Source organism: Phaenicophaeus curvirostris, chromosome 2 (genome assembly GCF_032191515.1).
Source record: "Phaenicophaeus curvirostris isolate KB17595 chromosome 2, BPBGC_Pcur_1.0, whole genome shotgun sequence".
Taxonomy (NCBI): domain Eukaryota; kingdom Metazoa; phylum Chordata; class Aves; order Cuculiformes; family Cuculidae; genus Phaenicophaeus; species Phaenicophaeus curvirostris.
The window spans coordinates 104,464,418-104,486,266 of record NC_091393.1 but is presented as its reverse complement, the minus strand read 5'-3'; the positions used below and the strand labels follow the sequence as shown (position 1 = coordinate 104,486,266).

General features: G+C 40.7%; 1 protein-coding gene across 1 annotated transcript in view; it reads left to right on the top strand.

Annotated features, from left to right (window-relative positions):
• Positions 1–16,677: 16,677 nt before the first annotated feature.
• ACYP2 (acylphosphatase 2) overlaps positions 16,678–21,849 on the top strand; it is a 43,999-nt gene continuing 38,827 nt past the window's right edge. Inside the window, exons 1-3 of the mRNA XM_069850263.1 lie at positions 16,678–16,827; positions 18,389–18,405; positions 20,909–21,018. Coding sequence (XP_069706364.1) covers positions 16,758–16,827; positions 18,389–18,405; positions 20,909–21,018 — 197 coding nt within the window. The 5' untranslated portion in view covers positions 16,678–16,757. The remainder of the gene's footprint in view (positions 16,828–18,388; positions 18,406–20,908; positions 21,019–21,849) is intronic.

Genomic DNA, 21,849 nt, shown 5'->3' with positions numbered 1-21,849 from the left:
AGACTTTCTCTGTTTTTAGACTAACAAGGGCATTTTCATTGCATGGAACTGCATCTCTTCGGGATGGGGGTATGAGAAGAGCCTATAATTACTGCCTCCTCTGAAAGAATTTACTCCCCTGGCCCTTGGGAAACTGATTTGCTCTAAAGATTTTGTGTAATAACAGTTCCTTGTCTGGTATAAACTGAAGAATGGTAATTAGAGCTGCTTGTCTCCCCTCCTGTCCCTAGGAACTCAACTGGGCTTATTACTTTCTTGAGAAAGTATGTGCAAGATGGCAGTAGGATTAGTCAGTCTAACCAGACTTCTGAAGTGTGTGAATGTGATTTGGATCACTAGTTTTAAGTCAAGGAAGCAGAAACATTGATTTTCAAGGAAGCAGAAACATTGATTTAAAAAACAACTTATTTATGGTGGTTTGTAGCTAGAAAATCTTACCTGGAGAAGTGTGACATCCTTTGCCTTATTTAAAAAAATGTAAGAAACTGCTCTACTGAAATATAGACAAAATTTTTGTGAGCGGAAGACTACAACAGCATCTGAATGAGGTGCCAAGGAACTTAAGCTTCCTGTATAGTATGGGACAAAAATAGGTTCTTCTAAAGCGTGATTCAGAGTACCTAATTTTAGGTCCCTAAAGTTAGGCTGTCTAAATACTCTATTACATGTTTCAAGTTGGATGGGGAGGAGGACTCAACGTTGCCTAAAGTACATACACTGAACACTGATATTGTTCTGTTTCTATAATGCCTGTTTTGATACACATTCTAGGTGGAACTTTTCTCAGTTTGGCCTATATTGAACAGAAATAGAAGGCACTTGTAAAGGAGTTAAAGTGATAATATGGGCACCTGTACAGTTTGTAAAACTTTGCTACATAGACAAGGCTGATAAAATATGTGCAACATCGCTGTCCTTCACTTTACATTCTTGGTGGTTCTATTTATGAGAGTTCAGGTGGCTAAATATATAGTCAGTTATATCAATTCACAAGATATTATTTGGTCTCCCCTCTTTCCCAGCTAAAGTTAGTGGGTTACTGTTCTTAAAAGCATGGATGGTCACTATACAAAACCAGGACCAAAATCCTCCTTGGTGAAATAAATAAGTTTATAGCAATATCAGTTTTATCCCTCCACTCCCTGGATTTGTTCTCTTTAGTGTCTTATTGCCAAAGATATGGAGAGCAAAACTGGGTCAAATTCGTGCAAGAGAATCTGGCTTTGACAGTCTGTTTCCTCTACATATCTGAAACTCCCCAAATACCTTTGGAAACTATTGTGCCTGCAGGGAGAAAAAGTAATAGACTTGAACCTCATTACAGGAGCTTACTGCTGATTTCTTTGAAAATTACTTTGAAAAATAATAATTCCTTCTATATGAAATAAATGCAGCTAACTTTGGGGAAAGAAGCATTACTTTTTTTTCTTCTAATTATTTTTCCTCTCGAGGCACTGAGAGAGGATTTTCTTTTTCACTATCTTGCTAAACAGAAACCATCTGCAGCAGAGCACGTGATGACAGTGAATGCTCAAAGGTCAAATCTAGGGATATTGCTGTTCTAGGAAATCGAGGAAACACAGTTTCTTAGCAGCCTGCAGCCACTTGCATAGATACTGCTCACTACCGACTTAGCAGTTTCATACAGCTGCTCTGTGTTTCAATGTTAAATGCATCTGTTGCATCCTTGTCTGCAGTTCTCAGTTCTCTAGTTTGTCTATTAATTTCTCCCGTTTCAGTCCCCTTCCACTACTTACATTATCCAAAGGGCAACTACATATACCTTTTCTGGGCAGGATTTATCTTTCAAGATAGGAATAAATTGTAAAATACTAACTTGTTGATAGTATTCTACTTCATGAATAGTCCCATTGACTGCAGAGAGGTATCACACACAGCACTGTGCTTCTTCACATTAGAAGATTGTAAATATTTTCTTTCAGTAAAGCCTTCAAAGCCCATTTGGATGTCACTGATGGATAGAACCTGTGAACAGGTCCTCTCATCCTAAAATATCTGCAGTCTCTCCTCTTTTGTATTAGGCATCAGCTGAAAATGTTAAGGTCTTCCATGTTGTTCCCATTAAGAGAAGAAATCGGCTATGTCTGTTTTTAAAAAAAAAAAAAGAAAAGAAAAAAGCATAAGGTCTGTTATTCCAACCCAGAATAAATCAAATAACAGCCAAAAATATTTGTTCAGGTTTTCAACCTTGTTTCAAGCAGCATTCAACACAAATAATTGTTGTGATATCATGGTCATAGCTCGAGTGGTGGCTCAGGCTGTCACTCTCTGGATGGATTGAGTGCTCGCAGTTTTGAATATTTAAATATTTATGAATTCCGGAAGAGGGGCAAGCTTAAATATTCCCTTAAGCAACGAATCCTTTCTCTCTTGCTAAAGAATTATTTATATTTTGGTATATGCATTGTTTAGTTTTTGCATTGAATCTGCATGGTAGATTTTTTGGCACATTTCTAAAGCAGCAGCTTCTCTCCTGGGCTATTATGGAGACTTCCAGCAGATTAGCAAACCTTTGAGAGGATAATTTGAAGCAAGCTCAGAGCTATCTAGCATTCATTTGGTCTAACGTGGTGAGCTGTTTATGCCTATGTTCTATTAACATGGGGATCCTAAGTATACTTGTGTCAGAGGCACAGTTATGGCAATGCAGGTCCTGCTGACTAAAATTGGGTTTCAAGGAACTGTAAATTGGTGGGGTTTATTATTTTGTTAGTTTAGGAAGAGTGCAAGGTGAAACAATGACCATGAATTAACATTTTATAACAACTTTGGAAATGTAACTCTCAAAAAGGCCATGTAGTATAGAAGGAATGTTTTAATTAAGGAACACAATAGGACTGTAAAATCAGACAAACCCCAGGGAGAGGGGAAAAAACACTTTTGTCACATTTGTATATTGTAACTTAAAGGCTAAGCCCAGTGGAAAACTGAGCCATAATTAGTATAAAGCCGGAAGCTGCCCTTCTACTGGGCAGAGCACCAAGAACTGGGTGAAAGTGCTAAGGAAGCTTAAAAAACTCAAATGAGAAAGAGAATCTGTCTTGAATGAAAAGAGCAGAAGAGATAGCTTATACTCTCCAGAGAGCACTTCGCAGGACAATGCAGTAGTTGTTAACTGTTAACTCCTCAGACAGAATGATATGCTACCTACAACCCCCATGTGTTTTCTTTTTCAGTGGATGAATACACAATCTGATTCATGCTTTCCTGGCTTTGCCAAATGCATGCTCAAATCCTATAACTGTGCTATGAATTAATCTCCTCACCCAGAGGTCTGATGAGACATGGTTGGAAAAATGGTTGTCCTTGGAGATTCCAGCCCTCTTTGCCTTGGAAAGATAGAGTAAGGGATTACCAGTCTGGTAATCAGCATCTGGAATGGTATCAGCAGGAGGCTGAAGTTAGGAGAAACTGGGTCAATCAGTCTGGTTATTCCCAGCAAATGAACACCTCTGGAGAGCAGGGCATTTTGAAATGTGAAGTTGGGAGGAAAGATAATTTGGGATAGTGTCAGGGTACAAGAGGCGTTACCAACCAGGGATCGCTTTCAGATCCCAAGAAAGCATACAATGGCTTGGCATCCTTGAGCTGTGGAGCACACCACCTCTAGAGCGTCACATCAGCTGCAGCACTTGGACTGTAGGCTACAAGAACAGCCATACCAGCTAAGACCATTAGCCCTGTGTATCTAATGCTATCATGCGTCTGCACAAAATATAGGATAGCATCCTCCAGCTCTCCAGGGGCTTTTCAGGGAGTGGCTGGTACCGTTAGGGTTGTTTTGTTCAGTATCTCTCCCCTTCTGTTTCCCTTGTTTTACTGTTTTTTTAAATTTAGATAGTCACTTATTTTCTCATTAGTTTCCCAGGCGCTGTGCCTTTTTTCTCTCTCCACTCCACACAAATACTTCGTTTTTCCAGGAAAGCTTTCAGATTCTTTAAGACTGGCCTCAGTCCTTGCTGCGGAAACATGCAAGAGCAGTTTCCTGTGACAAGACTAAAACCAAGAACCAAAGACAGGTCATGCGTGCAATTTTACTTCCCCTCTGCATACTCTCCATTTTCTTCATCTCACAGACAGACATCCTGAGTCACAGGGTATTTCATTGTGTTTCATAGTGCTAAATTATTTTTTCATGCTCTCATTTATTTGCCTTTTAAGCTCACTATATTTTGGCATCAATGTTCTGCAATTTATGATTCATACACAGCATGAATATTTGTTCCCTTTTGTTTGTCATAAACTTGATACCTGTTAATTTTGTTTGATGCCTATGAGTTCTCATTTGTGAGAAATAATGAAATCTATGCACCATTTATGATCATACAGACTTACGGCGCATTCCCTGGACAGACTAATATTCTTCTCAAGAAGACACAGTGAAATATTAATCTATTTAGTCTTTCTTCATATGAAGCTGTTCCAGGCTTCAGATCATCCTAATTTTGTCTGTCACCTTTTCTGTTATTTTTGAGGTGAGGAATGGCTAGAACAGGGTATTTGGTACAGACGGGGCTTGCATGGTGACCTGGCAGTATTTCTGTTTTGCTGTCTATTACTTTCTTGATGATGTTTTCCTGAGGGTTTTTCTTGACAGCCACTGAGCATTACACTCATCTTCTCATAAAACTGCTTGCCCTAACTCCAGAATCTCTTTCTTAAGTGATAAATGGCTCGTTCAGAAACCACTGCTGCATTTGTGTAGTTTGGTGTGCTTTTGCTCTACTCATAGTGTTAAAAACACTTAGTTTGGTCTGACTATTTAATGCTCAGTCATTTAATGTAATTAGATTCTTCTGTAGCTTTTTGTAGCAGCACTTGCTTTTACCACCCAGAATAATCTAATACAGGATATTGCCAAAAGCTTTCTAACACTCCAGGAACACTCTATCAACCAGATCATCCTTTTCCATAGAATCACTCACTTCTCAAAAGCATTCAGGTTGATTTGAAACATAAATTCTTGCTACAAAAATTGTGCAGATTTCTCCCACTTTATCGGAACTACTAATGCTTTTATGAGGTTGGATGGGGAAGAGGCTTCAAGGTAGTATAAGAGGGGTGGAAGTTTGGGTCTGACAGCAGCAACCTTTTTATCTATGCATAAACCCTGTTTAGTTAGGACAAAAGAAAGGGCACAAAAGGCCCTGATGCAGAGGTCTGTTTCATTACTTTTGGCTCACTCTAAGTCTTGTCTGCTGCATCTAGATAATGTGGTACATGTTTCTGGAGCTTTCAGCCCACCTTTCAGAGGCAACAGAACATCTTCCTTCATCCAAATGCTGATTTACAGCAAATTTGTCACAAGTAAATGCCTTTGAAACGTACTCCCCTCATTTGATTGGAATTGACCCACAGGTGCAAACTTGGAGAAGGATACGGGAGACTGACTGGCAGTTGGACACAATGTTTGCATATACATTGATCCTTCAGGAAAGAATCTTATTCTAGAGTACAAGGTCCTGTACCAGAGAACTACATAAGTGAACAGGAGCGCATGAAACCATATCAGAGTTTTTATGTGTCACAACGTAGACAGTATCTATGGACTGGGTAATATTGTGCCCATTTTTAAAAAGGGTAGATAAGAGGACCCTGGGAACTACCAACCTGTCATCGTCACTTCTGTGCCTGGGTAGGTCATGGAACAGAGTCTCTTAGAAGCCATGCTAAAGCACATGGAGGATGGCGAGATGATTAATGGCAGCCAGCATGGCTTCAGCAGGGGCAAATCCTGTATGACCAACCCAGTGGCTTTCTATGAGGGGATAACTGCATCGGTGGACACAGGAAAAGCAATGGATGTGATCTGTCTGGACTTCTGTAAAGCCTTTGAAGCCTTTGACATGTACCCCATTCCCCCTCCTCCCCTCCCCCCCCTTTCTAAATTGGAGAGAGAAGGATTTGATGGGTGGACTGTTCTGTTGATAAGAAGCTGGTTGGATTGTTGTATTCTATGAGTAGTGGTCAATGGTTCAAAGTCCAGATGGAGATCCATGACAAGTAGTGTCCCTCAGGGGTCTGTACTGGGACCAGTGCTGTTTAATATCTTCATCAATTATATAGACAGTGAAATTGAGTGCACCCTCAGCAAGCTTGCAGGTGACACCAAGCTGAGTGGTACAGTTGTCACACTGGAAGGATGGGATCTCATCCAGAGGGTCCTGGACAAGCTGAAGAAGTGGGCCTGTGAGAATCTCTTGAGGTTCAACAAGGCCAAGTGCAAGGTCCTACACCTGGGTCAGGGCAGTCTGCAGTTTCGATACAGGATGCAGGATGATGTGATAGAGAACAGCCCTGTAGAGAAGGACTTGGGGGCATTGCTTGATGAGAAGCTCAATATGAGCCAGTAGTGTGCACTCACAGTCCAGAAAGCCAACCATATACTGGGCTGCATCAAAAGAAGTGTGGCCAGCAGGGCAAGGGAAGCGATTCTGCCCCTCTGTTCTCTCTTGTGAGGCCTCATCTGGAGTATTGTGTCCAGTTCTGGAATCCTCAACATAAGAAGGATATGGAGCTGTTGGAAAGGGTCCAGAGGAGGGCTACAAAGGTGCTCAGAGGGCTGGAGCGCCTCCCACGTGAGGACAGGCTGAGAGAGTTTGGGTTGTTCAGCCTGGAGAAGAGAAGGCTCCAAAGAGATCTTATAGCGACCTTCCAGTACCTGAAGAGGGTTACAAGAAAGCTAGGGAGGGACTGTTCACAAAGGCTTGTACTGATAGGACTAGGGGCAAAAGGTATGAACAGGAGAGGGGCAGACTTAGAGTAGATATAAGGAAGAATTTCTTGACTATTACAGTGGTGAGGCACTGGCACAGGTTGCCCAGGGAAGCTGTGGCTGCCCCATCCCTGGAGGTGTTCAAGGCCAGGTCGGATGGGCCTTGGGCAGCCTGATCTAGTGGGAGGTGTCCCTGCCCATGGCAGGGGGGTGGAACTAGATGATCTTTAAGGAAGGCCAACCCAAATTACTCTATGATTCTATGACTTAAGGCCTTTCATGCTTTCTCTCTTTTTATCTTAGCAACATGAGCATATCAACATGTTTTCATTATTATTACTAATTTACCATTTAATTTTCTAGCAGAACAACTCAGTGTACCAATTTAAGGAGGCAGTACTATGGGAACTTAAAGTAAATGTTTGAAATAGACTATTCACTTTACCAGAGAATGTCTGAATTCACGTGACAGTATTTATATATATTTATAGAAGCTATTCTGGCCCCTTACTCCATCAACACCTGTTGTTTGGCCATTACTGGTTCTCAGCTATCTCTGTAATAACAGCAGAAAGCTCATTTTATTTATTTCCACACAAATTGGAATTTAAGTTTCTGAAGTTATCCAGTTCCAAGAATTCAAGTGTCAATCAGTTCAGTGAGACTTGACTGAAATACTTGATGACACAGGCTGCACTAATACATTCCATGATTCTGAAATACTAATTAGGGTTTCTTTTTGTTGCTTTTGAGAAGAAATAGTGGGCTAATGCACTTAATGAGAATCAATCAAATAGTTTCACAGAAGTGCAAAATTTAATAGCTGTCAACCCACCTCTATTCTAAACCATTCCTTTAGCAACCCACACGCTTTTGTGCTTTCTTAGCTCTTTTATGGAGCCCTAAACCCTCCACAAATCTGATGTTATTGTTCTAGTGGCTGTGGGAAGGTCAATGTTTAAATTTCTTGTATTTCAATGGGAATAAAGAGCTAACTGCCTTAAAGGACCATATAACCTCCTCAGCATGTTGCATAAGAGAAAATAAAACCATTGGCAGCATCTTAGTCAATGCTTTCCCCAAATTTTAATGTGTTTCTTGTGAACAGATATTTCATAAATGAAATGTCAGATAAATCTCCTCCTGCTTCTCTACTAAACCATGGAACTAAGACTTCTAATATACTCCTTCTAAGTGTAAGAGTATGGCCTGAGTTCTCCTTTTTACCGAGCCCCAATCTTTTCACACTTTCTCTCTTTCCCTTTGTAGCTCATTGATGTCTCCAGTAAAGTCTCAGGAAGCATGACATTCCAAATCATTAAATAATAATTCAGATAAAACAGAGATCACAAAGACAACACCAACAGAACTGCTTGCTAAGTTGAAGAGTTTTAACACTCTGTTTGCATGCAGAATGAACTTTTTCCTGAATATCATTGTTTTTACATGTTTCTTAGTTTACTATCTAATCTAATTCACATAAAATTCCTAGGTGTTGGATTCACAAAATTAAAATAATATTATGGTTAAATTACTCCCTTCTCACAAACTAACTGCTTATAAAATTAAATTATACTCATCTTCTGCAATGAAATTATTTTCAGTGAATTTAAATCCTTGCAGGCATGATAATAGATGGGTTTGAGTTTAGATTTAATCATCAACGAAGATTAACTTGATCACACCAGCATAGGACTGATAGACCTAACCCCAAATTGCACCCTCTGATTCTTCTGCTTTAGAACTCAACAGCAGAACTTTACCAGTCCGCTTTGTGTTCTTTTTTTTCCTGTAGCATTCATCAGTTCATAGTCTCACACTGTATTTACAAACACTTTATGATTTAAGCCTACGTTGCAATGACGATGCAAGTCTTCAGGGCAGATTTCCTTGCACTAAGCATTTATTTTTACCTAATGGTTTAGTTCTTTATTATATTTTCAGATTAAAATTTTTACTACTACTAACCAGAACTGATTTACCTGAAGATTCTTTTTATATATCAGTGAAAATATTTTTTGAAGCTTTTTTTAGACTGAAAAATCTGAACATTATTTTCATCTCGTTTTTTTTTGGTGGAGATTTAGTGGTTTATTACCTTAGATTTTTCTGTGAAGGAATGTAAAGCAAACTAAGGACTTTGATATGGCAATGATAGTAAAAAACATTGAGAAGTAGTTAGATGTTTAGCTTCATCAAATATTCAGACCTATATATGATGTCAAACAAGATTCTTGAGTTCTGAGTAGGACCACAAGCAAAAGAATTTTGGGGATTACCACTTTAACTTAAAAAGTAAAAACTTGTTTCAGAGAAAGACACCAGTTCATAGGTTTTCATAGGCCCTAAAGAAAATAAGGATGTAGTGAGTTAGAGCTTTAAATAGAACAAGAAGCGTTCCATACAATTTGCTGTAGAATAATACAGTTGTTCTACATGTAGGCTCTCAAAATAACTGTTTGAAAAAGCATAAAGTGACAAAATCTACACAATATGGCCTAGCCACAGTAAAATAACAGCTTCACAATTTTGCATTTATCACTATGAAACTCATGTTACTTTCTATAAGCAGCCCATGATTTTAGAGCATGAGGGACACATTTAGGTCGCATCCACACAAAGTTTGGCTGCAGTCCTGTAATGTGATCTGTGTAGGCATGACCCTTCCTCTGCACAGCACTCCACTTGCTCAAGTGGGCCTCTGCACAGGTGTGTGGGTCCTCCCACAGGGATCAGATTGCTGGATTTGGATCTTGCATTATAAATGGATCAGGAGACAAGTGTTGTAACCAGGTCACCTGCCTGTGCTATGGACATAATGTAGCTTAATATATAACACTTAATCAGTCAGCCACCAAGAAAATATTTTAGCATTTGTTATTTTTTTTTTTTGTCCATGCATTATTACCTCAACAATTTTTTTTCCCCAGAAGCATACTCATGTCCTGTTTCAAAACTGAATGCAGGACTTGTTTCAACCGCTCTATTAAACTTTTTTCTCAAGTAGTGATTGCAACATAAGTATCCAGGTAGGTAATCCTCAAAGAGATAATGAAATTTATATGCTTGAATTTCAAGTTTTGTAGTTCCACAGTACAAAGAAATTCTTGTTTTCTTTAGCCTCATGATAAAAAGGTTTCCTCCTATCGCATTCTTTTTCAAAATGAGACTTCATTTTTGCCAAATGCTACCTTTTTTTTTCCCCACTTGTTAACTTATAACCAGATGTTATCTCTTAACAGGGACCCATTTTTTATGCTTCTTTACAGAGTGCTTAGGCTCTTCGTGGAATATGAATATATTATATGAAAGGTATATAGAGCCTTAATCTTTACTTCGGTTGAAACCTTTATACCCATTCCACTTGATTTTTAATTTCTCTAAATAAGCTGACTCATGGCTATTGGTAACGGCATTAGCAAAACCTTTACAGGCTGGGAACACTTTATTGTCTTATGCTAAGTCTTAAGGAATATTACAAGGTTTGTGTTTATTTTTGCACAATTACAATGTTTATGTTCAGTAGTTCTGCAACAAGGTATTGCTTTCAATTTTATACAGAAGAAAGCAGACTAAGGCTCTTCAAGAATCTTACGAGGAGTGGCTGAGAGAGCTGGGGTTGTTTAGCCTGGAGAAGAGGAGGCTGAGGGGAGACCTCATTGCTCTCTATAACTATCTGAAAGGAGGTTGTAGAGAGGAGGGTGCTGGCCTCTTCTCCCAAGGGACAGGGGACAGGACAAGAGGGAATGGCCTCAAGCTCCGCCAGGGGAGATTTAGGCTGGACATTAAGAAAAAATTTTTCACAGAAAGGGTCATTGGGCACTGGAACAGGCTGCCCTGGGAGGTGGTTGAGTCCCCATCCCTGGAGGTGTTTAAGGCACGGGTGGATGAGGTGCTGAGGGGCATGGTTTAGTGTTTGATGGGAACGGTTGGACTTGATGATCTGGTGGGTCTCTTCCAACCTGGTTATTCTATGGTTCTACTGTGTGCTTGTATTGTTCTTCAGGCTTCAAAATCTAATCTTTAACACTTAAGAGAAGACCGCTACTGATAACTAGTGACCTACAAAAAGAGGAAAAAGCAAGGATGAAGTAAGGCCATCTCCCATTTCACATTTGGTCAGGATTAAACTTTCAAATAGGTTTTGGTATATTTAGGTGACATGCAATAAGGACTACAAAATAAAGACCCTAACTAACATGTGCAAGTTTGAAGTAAGGTCTGTAAAGCTGAAAGTCCTATTAATTTTTATGCAAAAAAGAAATAATGAGTAAATGCAATTTCAAAGAAGAAAATGGGACAAAGGAACAAAGAAAGGAGAAAACTACTGAAAAAAAGAAGAAAATTTATCATTTTGCTTGAAAAAAGTAAACACCAAGGAAGGGCAAAGGTTTTTGTAAAAGATAAGAGAGAGACTAATATACACTTCATTTAAAAGAAAAAATCTCACCTAACACTCCCTCCCCCTCTCAAAAAAAAAAAAAAAAAAAGCTTGAAAATATAAACTAAGCTTAAACATATTTTAACCTTTTTCCTAGGTATTCAGTACTCCCTAGGTAACAGCAATAGCCTAACACCACAGGCAGTAGCTTCTTTAATCTAGGAGTTTTGGTATCCTTTGGGAAGCCACTTATTAAAATCACCTGTGGAGTGTTTGCAAGCGAGTTAGATTTAGAGTTTCAATCAAATTAAGTCAGTGATGAAACAGAGTTGCACAAATATTAAAAAATCTGAAGAAATTGTATATACAGCTGGCAAATTGATGGCCAGGAGAGAGCAGTGAACTCCAAAGAAAAGTTAGGAATGTTAATGCTTCGTAGATTGTGCAAGAAACTACAAAGCAGTAGCAGGAAAGCAGAAATGCAATCATGGATGGGTCTGAGGAGGAGCCATATTAATTAAAAGAGTGCAGAAAAATAGCAATATAATTACAGGTTGAAGGATGAATTAAGAAAGCAAGGTGGGAGGTTATGTGCCTGATGGGACAACCATGTGAACTCCAAAGAGTAATTTCAGGAGTGGAAAACATCAGGTATATATGGTGATGAGATGACAGCCACATAAAGGGAAAGTAGGAGAAAGAAAAAAATGGTCTTAATGTTTTTCCAGCTATTGCATCCCAGAGAAAAACAAACAGCATAAATAACGGAGCTACAACTTTCAGAATAACTTTGATTTAACAACCAAAAAAAGCTTAACAAAAGATTCTTTTATCAAAAACTGTTTATTGATAGTGGTCAGTGTCAAGGGCACCAAAAGGTTCTGACCAGCCTCACCTGAGACCCAACCACAGCCCACCTGAGACCCAACCACAGCCCGCTGCTCCTTGGTCCAGGAACTCCATTTAAGCTCAGGGTTGGGCATGTTTGCTTCTTTTGGGTTATGGGCAGGCCAGTCTTCAGTCCTGTCTTTATCTTTGCCTCTTGGATGTACCCTATTTCTATGTTGTAGCTGTGTTTCCAGTCCACCTGTGGGGTTTTTTTGTTTGTTTGTTTTTCTTCCCCTTCCCTGGATGGACCCCGTTGCCACCCCTCGTTTCTGACCTATTCAGGGACTGTGGGATGCGTCGCTTAAGTGTTAGGATCACCCTCAACTCCTTGTGTGGCCATGCTTGTGCTCTTCTCTGATGTTTGGCTGCAATGACACCATTGCAGATTTTTGGTGTTTTCCAATAACTATATTCTGTATTTGTGCTGTGGTTAAAAACAGGTTAATAGGAAAATTTTACTGCATTTAAAGTAAGTACTGGGAGGAATGTTTAAAGGCTAAATGCTCAGAGTAGAGGCAGGTGACCTATTGGTAACGCTAGATGTATCTGTCTTAGAGTTTTCACCAACTGTGAAAAACTTGCCACGTAAAACACCTTTCAGAATAAAGAAGCCCTTCCGTACAAGCTTAAGTTGCTATAATAGTTGTTCCTAGATGACACTGTGCTGGGAGTGAAAGTCAATCTGTATATCAGAAGTGAGAACACAAACCAATGCCTTCTGTAACAGACAGAGGAATAAAAGTGTATTTGAATTAACAAAGGTATGTAGTGATCAGAAAAGAAAAGGTGAAATGAATATTGAGAGAAGAATCTTAAAACACCAACTGCTGTGAGCATAGCAAAGACCTGGGCAAACTGGCACCACAATGATCATCACCGGAATCTACTGCAGCCTGCTGGAATTTCTCACTCTGATACTAATCGTGACTGTTGCTGCTTTGTTTTAGTTATAATAAAGGTCACCCTTATTTATTGAGTAGCAAACTAAATCCAACATGTGCTAACAGCTGAACTGGCAGCAGTATGAAAGACTCTGCATTTATCCCCAGATGACCTGAAGGTGTTATGGCATTATATTTTCTGTTCCTCCTCAAGCTCATTCTAAAGGTGCAACAATTTATTTGTTGCAGGAAATGTTCATAGTCATTTGCATTCCTCTGCAGTGTAATCAAGGAATATATCTTAAGACTTAACAGATGTAGGTGTTTAGCATTTTTTACAATTGACTGTATCTTTAGAAAGTTCAATCAGACGTTTCTTCTTAGACCAACATCACTGCCCTACAGTGAGTAGCTGAAAGGGTAGGGGGGTGGAATTGCAGAACCTCATTGACTTCATACAGACAGTCTACATTCCTTGAGAGTATATACTAAAGCTCTCTTGCTAAGTGGGATGTTTGAGTACTGTTTTGATTACTGGTATTGATTACTTGGACTGTAAAATATTAGGTGTTTCATTTATCATCTTCAGGATTTCTTCAGGCTTTGTATGGTACCTCTGCTACTTCTCATGAACTAAGGAGAAACTCAGGCTCATTTAAGGCAAGAGTGGCAAGATACTTTTATAGCAGATTAAAAAAAATATCTTAAACTCTTAAACTGACTTCTCTGAAAAAAAAGGCAATAGCAGTAGGAAGATGAGAGTATCTCTGAGCCAGGAAGCTCTCAAGGACAGCAGCAGGGATGGGTTCCCATCTTGATGAAACAAACGTTGCCATTGCCCATACTGGAATGTACAGATAGCAAAGTGTAATCAGTACCAGAACGAGCTCTGGTTTCCAGGCTTGAGTTAAAATGCTTTATACTGTAAATAGGCTCCTATTGTAAATCATTTTTTTTACCTGTCTTGCTCTTTACTGCTGATAGATGGCAGCAAATGACAAAAGATTTTCAGTCTGTGCTGTATCCTGTTCCTCTTTCTATAGAATCCTCCTTTTTAAAAACAAAATGGTGCTGATTCCACACTAGCAAAATGAATGACCCCTTTGAAAAACAGGGCTTTGATTTAATGTTATGTAGTTAAAGCCAATGATGAAATGATGTCTATTATGTTCCCATTCCTTGTGATACTGAAAGTTTTCTAATTCTATATAACTAGTTTTGTTTGGTACTGAATTGGGTGGTCGCTTCTCTTGTTACTTGATGTGTTTTGGAAAGGTAATTTCGTTTTTTTTCTATATCTATTCTTAACTTCCTTCTAGTCTTGAGATCCAAACATGTAAACAACTCGGGTTATGCTGCATTATTTTTAGGACACAAAGTGGTGTGTGGGAGGGAGTTGCCTAATAGGGAGAGCAATTAAATGATTATTTTGATTTTTATTGTAAAGTCACAGTTAACTTGGCTTTGTGTCTTGGTGAGTAAGAGAAGGCTGAACTCTTCTTCTGAGGCTGATTAAATGTTGTTTCTAGTGTAGAATTCTGCCTGAAGACACATTTTTTTTTAGAAAAAGCAAATGTGGGAGGGAGAGTCAAACTACAAGCAAACATGGAAAATCTTTGTGGTATTTGGTTGGCGACTCAGCCTACTAAATAACCAGTTTCTGGACTGTATTTTTGCACATGTAGCACCTACATAAAAGAAATTACATGCAAATGCTTCTGGAAAGGCTTGCTAATGAAACCATGAGCACTAATAAATATCACTGAAGGTCTGCTGAACAGCTAGTGTGAGGTGAGCTTTCAGTCTCCCAGGCTCACTGCTCTGGCTGAGGAGTCCAGCCCCTTGACAGCTTTGGTGTTTGAGAAATAAGCTTTTTAAAATTGTGCATGAAAGCCTAAGTTATGTGGAGATGTGAGAAGTGTCAGTCACACAGCCTTGCTGGGGAGGGATGCCCAAGGTAAATTTGGGTGGGGGTTTCTATGTTTAAGCCTCAACCACTTAACTTTCCAGTTTATTGGTCAAAATTACCTCAGTACCACCATCGATGGCACTTTTTTTTGTTGTTCCAGCGATTATTGCAAATCCCTGAATGAGGCCAATGCCAGTTACCTGTATTGGGATGCTTGGCGTGAGAAACCCAGTTGGGCACATAAACCTCTGAGGGAGGTGATTCTGCCCCTCTGTTCTGCTCTTGTGAGACCCCATCTGGAGTATTGTGTCCAGTTCTGGAAACCCCAACATAAGAAGGATATGGAGCTGTTGGAACGGAAGAGGGCTACGAAGATGATCTGAGGGCTGGAGTACCTCCCATACGAGGACTGGCTGGGAGAGTTGCTATTGTTCATCCTGGAGAAGGGAAGGCTCCTAGGAGACTTTACAGCGGCCTTCCAGTACCTGAAGAGAGCATACAAGAAACCTGAGGAGGGACTTTTTACAAGGGCCTGTAGTGACAGAATGAAGGGGGAATGGCTTTAAATTGGAAGGAGGAAGATTTGGGTTAGGAACTAGGAAGATATTCTTCATGAAGAGAGTGGGGAGGCACTGGCACAGGCTGCCCGGAGAAGTCGTGGCTGCCCCATCCCTGAAGGTGTTCAAGGCCAGGTTGGATGGGGCTTTGAGCAACCGGATTCAGTGGCAGGTGTCCCTGCCCATGGCAGGGGGGCTGGAAATGGATAGGCTTTAAGGTCCCTTCTAACCCAAACTATTCTATGATTCTGTCTATGATTCCACGACACAGTCCAGGCACTCAATGCCCTTCATGTAGTGAGGGGCTCAAAACTGAACAGAGTGCTTGCTGTTCTCAGTGTGTATCTGATGACAAAAGTAAGGTAACAATGCCTTTACTGAGGGCTGTAAGTGCCTCACTGCACAGTGCCGGCTGTGCAGGCTTTGCGGGAGAAGGACAGAGGGGCCGTGTCCTTCAAGGACGGAGAGCTGTGACTGGGATGTGGGTGATGCAGGGTTACTATTACAAAAAGTGTAATATTTTTATTTAAGCTTAAGTAGATGTTTTGTCTAAGCAATTGTGTTTTTTGAAAGTTAGACAGAATCATAACTTGGTTTGGAAGGGACCTTAAAGCCCATCCAGTTCCAACCCCCCTGCCATGGGCAGGGACACCTCCCACTGGATCAGGCTGCCCAAGGCCCCATCCAACCTGGCCCTGAACACCTTCAGGGATGGGGCAGCCACAGCTTTCCTGGGCAACCTGTGCCAGTGCCTCAGCACCCTCATGGTGAATAAATTCTTCCTCCTTATGTCTAGTCTAAATGTCCCTCAGATTGCATATTTTCTTTCTCTGTCAGCACGTTTTCTTTTAGACAGCGTTTTTCCAGACACCGCTCATTCTTTGGAGACGATAACACCTTGTGTTCAGTGTGTTCTGTGCTGAACAGATGTTTCTTCTGGAATCACCTCTGTTCGGAGTTTTTGTCTATCTCAAAGGCAACGTCAAGCAGAGAGCTGGAGCCAGCTCCAAATCAGCAAGAGTTCTGACAGCTGTGAAATTCATAAAAGCATTAAAATTAGACCCTGGAGAGTAATAGAATATGTCAAAGATTCCTGGGAAAGTTTATACACATGCATCTAAGTGGGAAATACATTCTGTCCCCAGCTCTTGTCTCGCTGCACACAATTCATGGGGGATCACTCCCTGATGTTGCCCAGGCCCGATAAAGGATGCTCGCTTTCCAAAACGAGTCTTAGAGAGTTGATTTGCCGGCATTTTCGGTAGCGCTGCCCCCCCCATCCCGGGGTGCCTGTCTCCATTCCACACCCCCCCCACCAGCCCAAAAGGGCGCGAGGCGGCCGCGCCCGCGGGAATCTTGGGTCTCGCGCGCTCCCGTCCGCGCGCCCCGCGGCGCCTCCCCCGCCATGGCCGCCCTGGCGAAAGCCTCCGGCGCGCTCAAGTCGGTGGATTACGAAGTTTTTGGGCGAGTGCAAGGTACAGACGGGGCTGAGCGGGTGTGTGTGTGTAAGGGGGGATTGTGAGGGGCAACGGGAGCGGCCGCTGCCTCCTCCCCGACGGGAAGGGAGGGAAGGGCTGAATATTGTGTCCGGTTCTGGAATCCCCGATACGAGAAGGGTGTGGAGCTGTTGGAGCGGGTGCAGAGGAGGCCACGTAGCTGGTCAGAGGGCTGGAGCACCTCCCCTGTGAGGACAGGCTGAGAGAGTTGGGCTTGTTCAGCCTGGAGAAGAGAAGGCTCCGAGGAGACCTTATAGTGACCTTCCAGTACCTGAAGGGGCTACGGGAAAGCTGGGGAGGGACTGTTCACAAAGGCTTGTGGTGATAGGACGAGGACGAGTGGGTGTAAACTGTAGAGGGGCAGATTTAGAGTAGACGTAAGGAAGGATTCCTTCACTATGAGGGTGGTGAGGCACTGGCACAGGTTGCCCAGGGAAGTTGTGGCTGCCCCATCCCTAGAGGTGTCCAGGACTAGTTTGAATCAGTCTCTGAGCACCCTGATCCAGTGGGGATGTCCCTGCCCATGGTAGGGGGGGTTGGAACTGGGTGGGCTTTAAGGTCATTTCCAACCCAAACCACTCTATGATAATACACCCCTACTGCAAAGCTTACCATGCTGTTCCTTAGAGAGCGCCAGCTGTTCTGTCAGGAGAACTTCCCATTACCCCCGTTTCTGCTCCCGTCTTCTGTCAGAGCTGTTGTGTCGGAATGGCCCCACCCCCGGGCTGGCAGCAATACCTAAAGGTGAAAAATAAGTCGAAAGGCAATTTCCATGCTGCAGCACTTTCGTTAAATAAAGCTCCATCCACCTGACACCTGGAATACTGCATCCAGCTCTGGAGCCCTCGGCACAGGAAGGACATGGACCTGTTTGAGCCGGTCCAGAGGAGACCACTAAAATGATCAAAGTCTTGGAAAACCTCCCCTACCAAGAGAGGCTGAGAGAGTTAGGGTTGCTTTGTTGGGAGAAGAGGTGACTCCAAGGAGACCTTATTGCAGCCTTTCAATACTTAGAGGAGCTTATAAGGAAGATGGGCCTGTAACATTAGGAGGAGATAATGTTTTTAAGCTGGGAGAGGAGAGACTTAGATTAGATATTAGGAAAATTAATTTTTTTTTGCTGAGGGTGGTGAAACACTGATACAGGTTGCCCAGAGAGGTGGTGTATGCCCCATCCCTTGAAATGTTCAAGGTAAGGTTGGACGGGGCTCTAAGGAACCTGATCAAATTGAAGATGTCCCTGCTTATTGTAGGGTCTTGGACTAGATGACTTTTAAGGGTCCCTTCCAACCCAAACCACTCTTTCATTCTATGATCCTATGCTAATGAAAACAATCATTTGCTGAAGGGAAGGCTCAAGGCCAGCTTGTACCTGAATTCTATTGTTTGCCCAATGTTAAAATTTTATGACTGCTCCTGTTTCTGTAAGAAAAGACCACAGATGGCTTGTATACAGTTCACCGTACCTTTATATTAAGTGAAAATGCTAGAAATGGTATTCCTTCAAATTATTTTAATGTCTCTCTCTTTTTTTTTCTAGGTGTTTGTTTCAGGATGGTAAGGCAACATCTGATTTACCAGTTCTACTTCACAGTATAGTGTTTCCAGTGCTAAAAATATGTGGCAGCAGGTCTGTAGAGCATAAATATATCCATCCTGAACTTTGAGCTCTAGGTTAGTCAGTTAAGTATTGCAAGTAGATTTAAAAGGAGAAAAAAAATTGCATTATATTACTGTTATATTAAAATGGATTTTTAAAAGCTTATCAGCGTGTTGTTTGTTTGTATAGTATCTAAAGATTCTGTTTGGATTACTTGTGATACAACAGCCGCATGAACAATGTAACATGTTAGTCTTTAGGCTAAATCTGAAGATCTTGATATTAGCTTTTGCTAATGTGTTCCAGTTTAATTTTTTATCGACAATTATACGAGGTCCAACACAAAAAAAAGAAAGAGACTAACCCTATAGCTCGGGAACCAAGGGTAGGGGGGAGAGACAAAGAGATGGTCATGTTCTGACCTGTCACAGTGAGACAAGGCTCGGCTCGATCACCTCATGCCATACGAGTGGACACATGTTCAAACAGAGACGTTTTCTTACCCTCGGTCAGCAAATATTGATGTGTGAGAGCAAACAGTGAGTTAACATGAAGTTTCTCGTGAAACTGAAGAAATCTGTGATGGAAAATTTTCAGTTGTTGACTGACGCTTGCAGTGAAGAGAGGGCACTTGTAGTCTTGTGTTTTTTTCTGTTGGACCTTATAGTACTGTTATTTAAAGAAGCTTATTATTTTTCCTTGTAACAGCGTGGTACTAACATGTGGTCTGCAGCTCATATCCCAGCCAAAAGTCTCCACCAGCTCTGAATGTGCAGCAGGTAGTTTTGCATTTCACAGAAACCCAAGAAACAACAGCCTGAAAGTAGAGGGCCATGCTTAATACTAGACCTTAAAAGTTTTTATGCATGGTTTATCTGTATTGTGAAATAGCGCAAAGTTGAAGTGGATAGAAGGTTACAGTAGAGTATGTCTAGAATTTCATTATTCTGTCAGGTGGAAAGTGTATGCATGAGCATTATGTAGAGGGCAGGTGCAAGCTTGCTCTGCCTTGTTTTGAGCTGACCTGGAGCCTTGTGAATATACAGCACAGTGCCAATCCTGAGAACCAGGTTATCAGCTGCATTCCCATGATTTTGAACAAATTAGTTTGGAGAAGCTGCTCATAATCAACTTGAGAAATACTATTCATTGCTAGGAATGCTTTTTCATTGCCTAGATTACCCCCAAATTTCATTCGTCTTTTGGAATGTAGCCATACTGACCTGAAGTTTGGCTGTTGGCATTAGGATAAGTGTCTAAAGAGGCTGATAATGCAGTATGCACACTTAATATCTGTGTACTGGTGGCTATTTCTTATCAAAATGTTTTGAAAACTCAGGATCCTATTGATAAATCCATCAGTCTGATATTGTGTAGCCATTTAGTCTTACATGTCTTTGCTAAACATGCAAGAAACAAAACGGAGGAGTTACCTTTAATGTAAATAAATTTACTATTAATGAAATACTATGTATTGGCTAATAGTGTTGTTATTGTCCTACATGGAATAAAAATTGAGTGGATTTCTGCAAAATATGCTTTCTGTTCCCTGCGATTTCAGTGTTCAGAGACAAGTTATGAAAATCATGGGTATATCTCATATGTACATGAAAGACTGAAACTGAGAAAGTTTTTGAAAAACCCAGACTCCTCAAAAAACAGGTTACTTGTAAGCTGCTGATTTCATCACAAGAAGTGACTAGCTGGGAAGCTGTAATTTGTTGTAGTATTGCAAAAATATTAGAAAAACAGTATAATTAGATTGTGACCTTAGTTGTTTGTTAGTGGTAATGCAGCAGCTGGAGGTAGAATTTAAGAGGTGAAAGTCATGTGGAAAGGATTTGAAATGAGACTGGAGAAAAGGAACTATGAAGTTGGTGCTCATAGTAAATTCAATGAGTTTAGACACTATGGATGTTGAAGAGACAAATGAGCGGGGATATGAGCTGTGGAAAGGAATAGAGTAGGTACAAGGGGAATGACATAGGATTAGTAGGGTCCTTTGTGATTAAAATTGTGTTAAGAGTTCCTAAAATAAGGTTAGCAAGTCTTCGGCCTTGCTGTGAAAGAAAAAAACTCACGCCATCAGAAGATTGTGCATGCAAAAACCATAAAGCAAAGAAGAAAATGACTTTGAGCAGTGTAATGTCTTGGTGGGAGCTGTCATATCTATAGTTCTTTCGAAGAAAAGTATTAGAAGCTGTGAAAATGGAAGTGGAACTTAATTAATGCATTTATTATATATATGTAAAATTTCATTCTTTGTTCAAAAGTTGACTGTGCCTGCTGCAACTTCAGAGCTGACAGGAATATCCTAATGCCTGAGTGTAAGCATCATCTGAGGATTTTTTCTTTAAGTATATGTCTTAAAGCTATGAAAATGAAAGTGAGGTTTTAAGTGGTATTCATGTGGTATATGTGCTGAAACTGATTGTCCTTTTTCATTTTTTTTCAAATCAGTACACAGAAGAGGAAGCTAGGAAATTAGGAGTGGTTGGCTGGGTTAAAAATACCAGTCAAGGAACTGTAACAGGCCAAGTGCAGGGCCCAGAAGATAAAGTAAATGCAATGTAAGTATTTTTGTGGTTTTTTTAGTCTTACTGAAGTAATTTACAGAAATGTTTTTAATCCAGAGCGACAAGTAGAATTATTTGTCAGCAAAGTGACAGTACTCAGTTTTAGTTTTAGAATCACAGTATCATAGAATGGTTTGGATTGGAAGGGACCTTAAAGATCATCTAGTTCCAACCCCCTTGCCATGGGCAGGGACACGTCTCACTACCAGGTTACCCAAGGCCCTGTCCAACCTGGCCTTGAACACCTCCAGGGATGGGGCAGCCACAGCTTCCCTGGGCAACCTGTGCCAGTGCCTCACCACTCATTGTGAAGAAATTCTTCCTTATGTCCAGTTTAAATCTGCCCCTCTCCAGTTTATACCCATTACTCCTAGTCCTATCACTTCAAGCCTTTGTAAACCATCTTTGAGGAGATATGTTTATTTTAGGCTGTAAAAGAAGTCTTTAAGCTTTAAAAGTAGTGTGTAGCATCAGCCAGTTTTGATTTCCAGTGTAATACAGTTTTCCAGCGTATTTCCTTGACATACTGTTTTCCTGTGAAATTAAGAAAAGCCTTTATTCTTACATATGAGCAAAAATCTGGTTTTTAATTCTTCGGAACTTCTCTGTTAAGAAACAGTCTGAAGAACAACTTGAAATGCTTGCTTAGCCTGTACTTAAATAAATTTAAAGGAAACTAGTTTTAAATATGACTTTTTTCCTGATTTAGAGAAGTTAATACAGAAGTGCACATTTCATCGAAGGCCTGTAGTCTCTACCATCTGGAAAGAAACATCAAAATATTTTGATGTCTTTAAAAGAACGGATATGTTTCCTTATGGAATT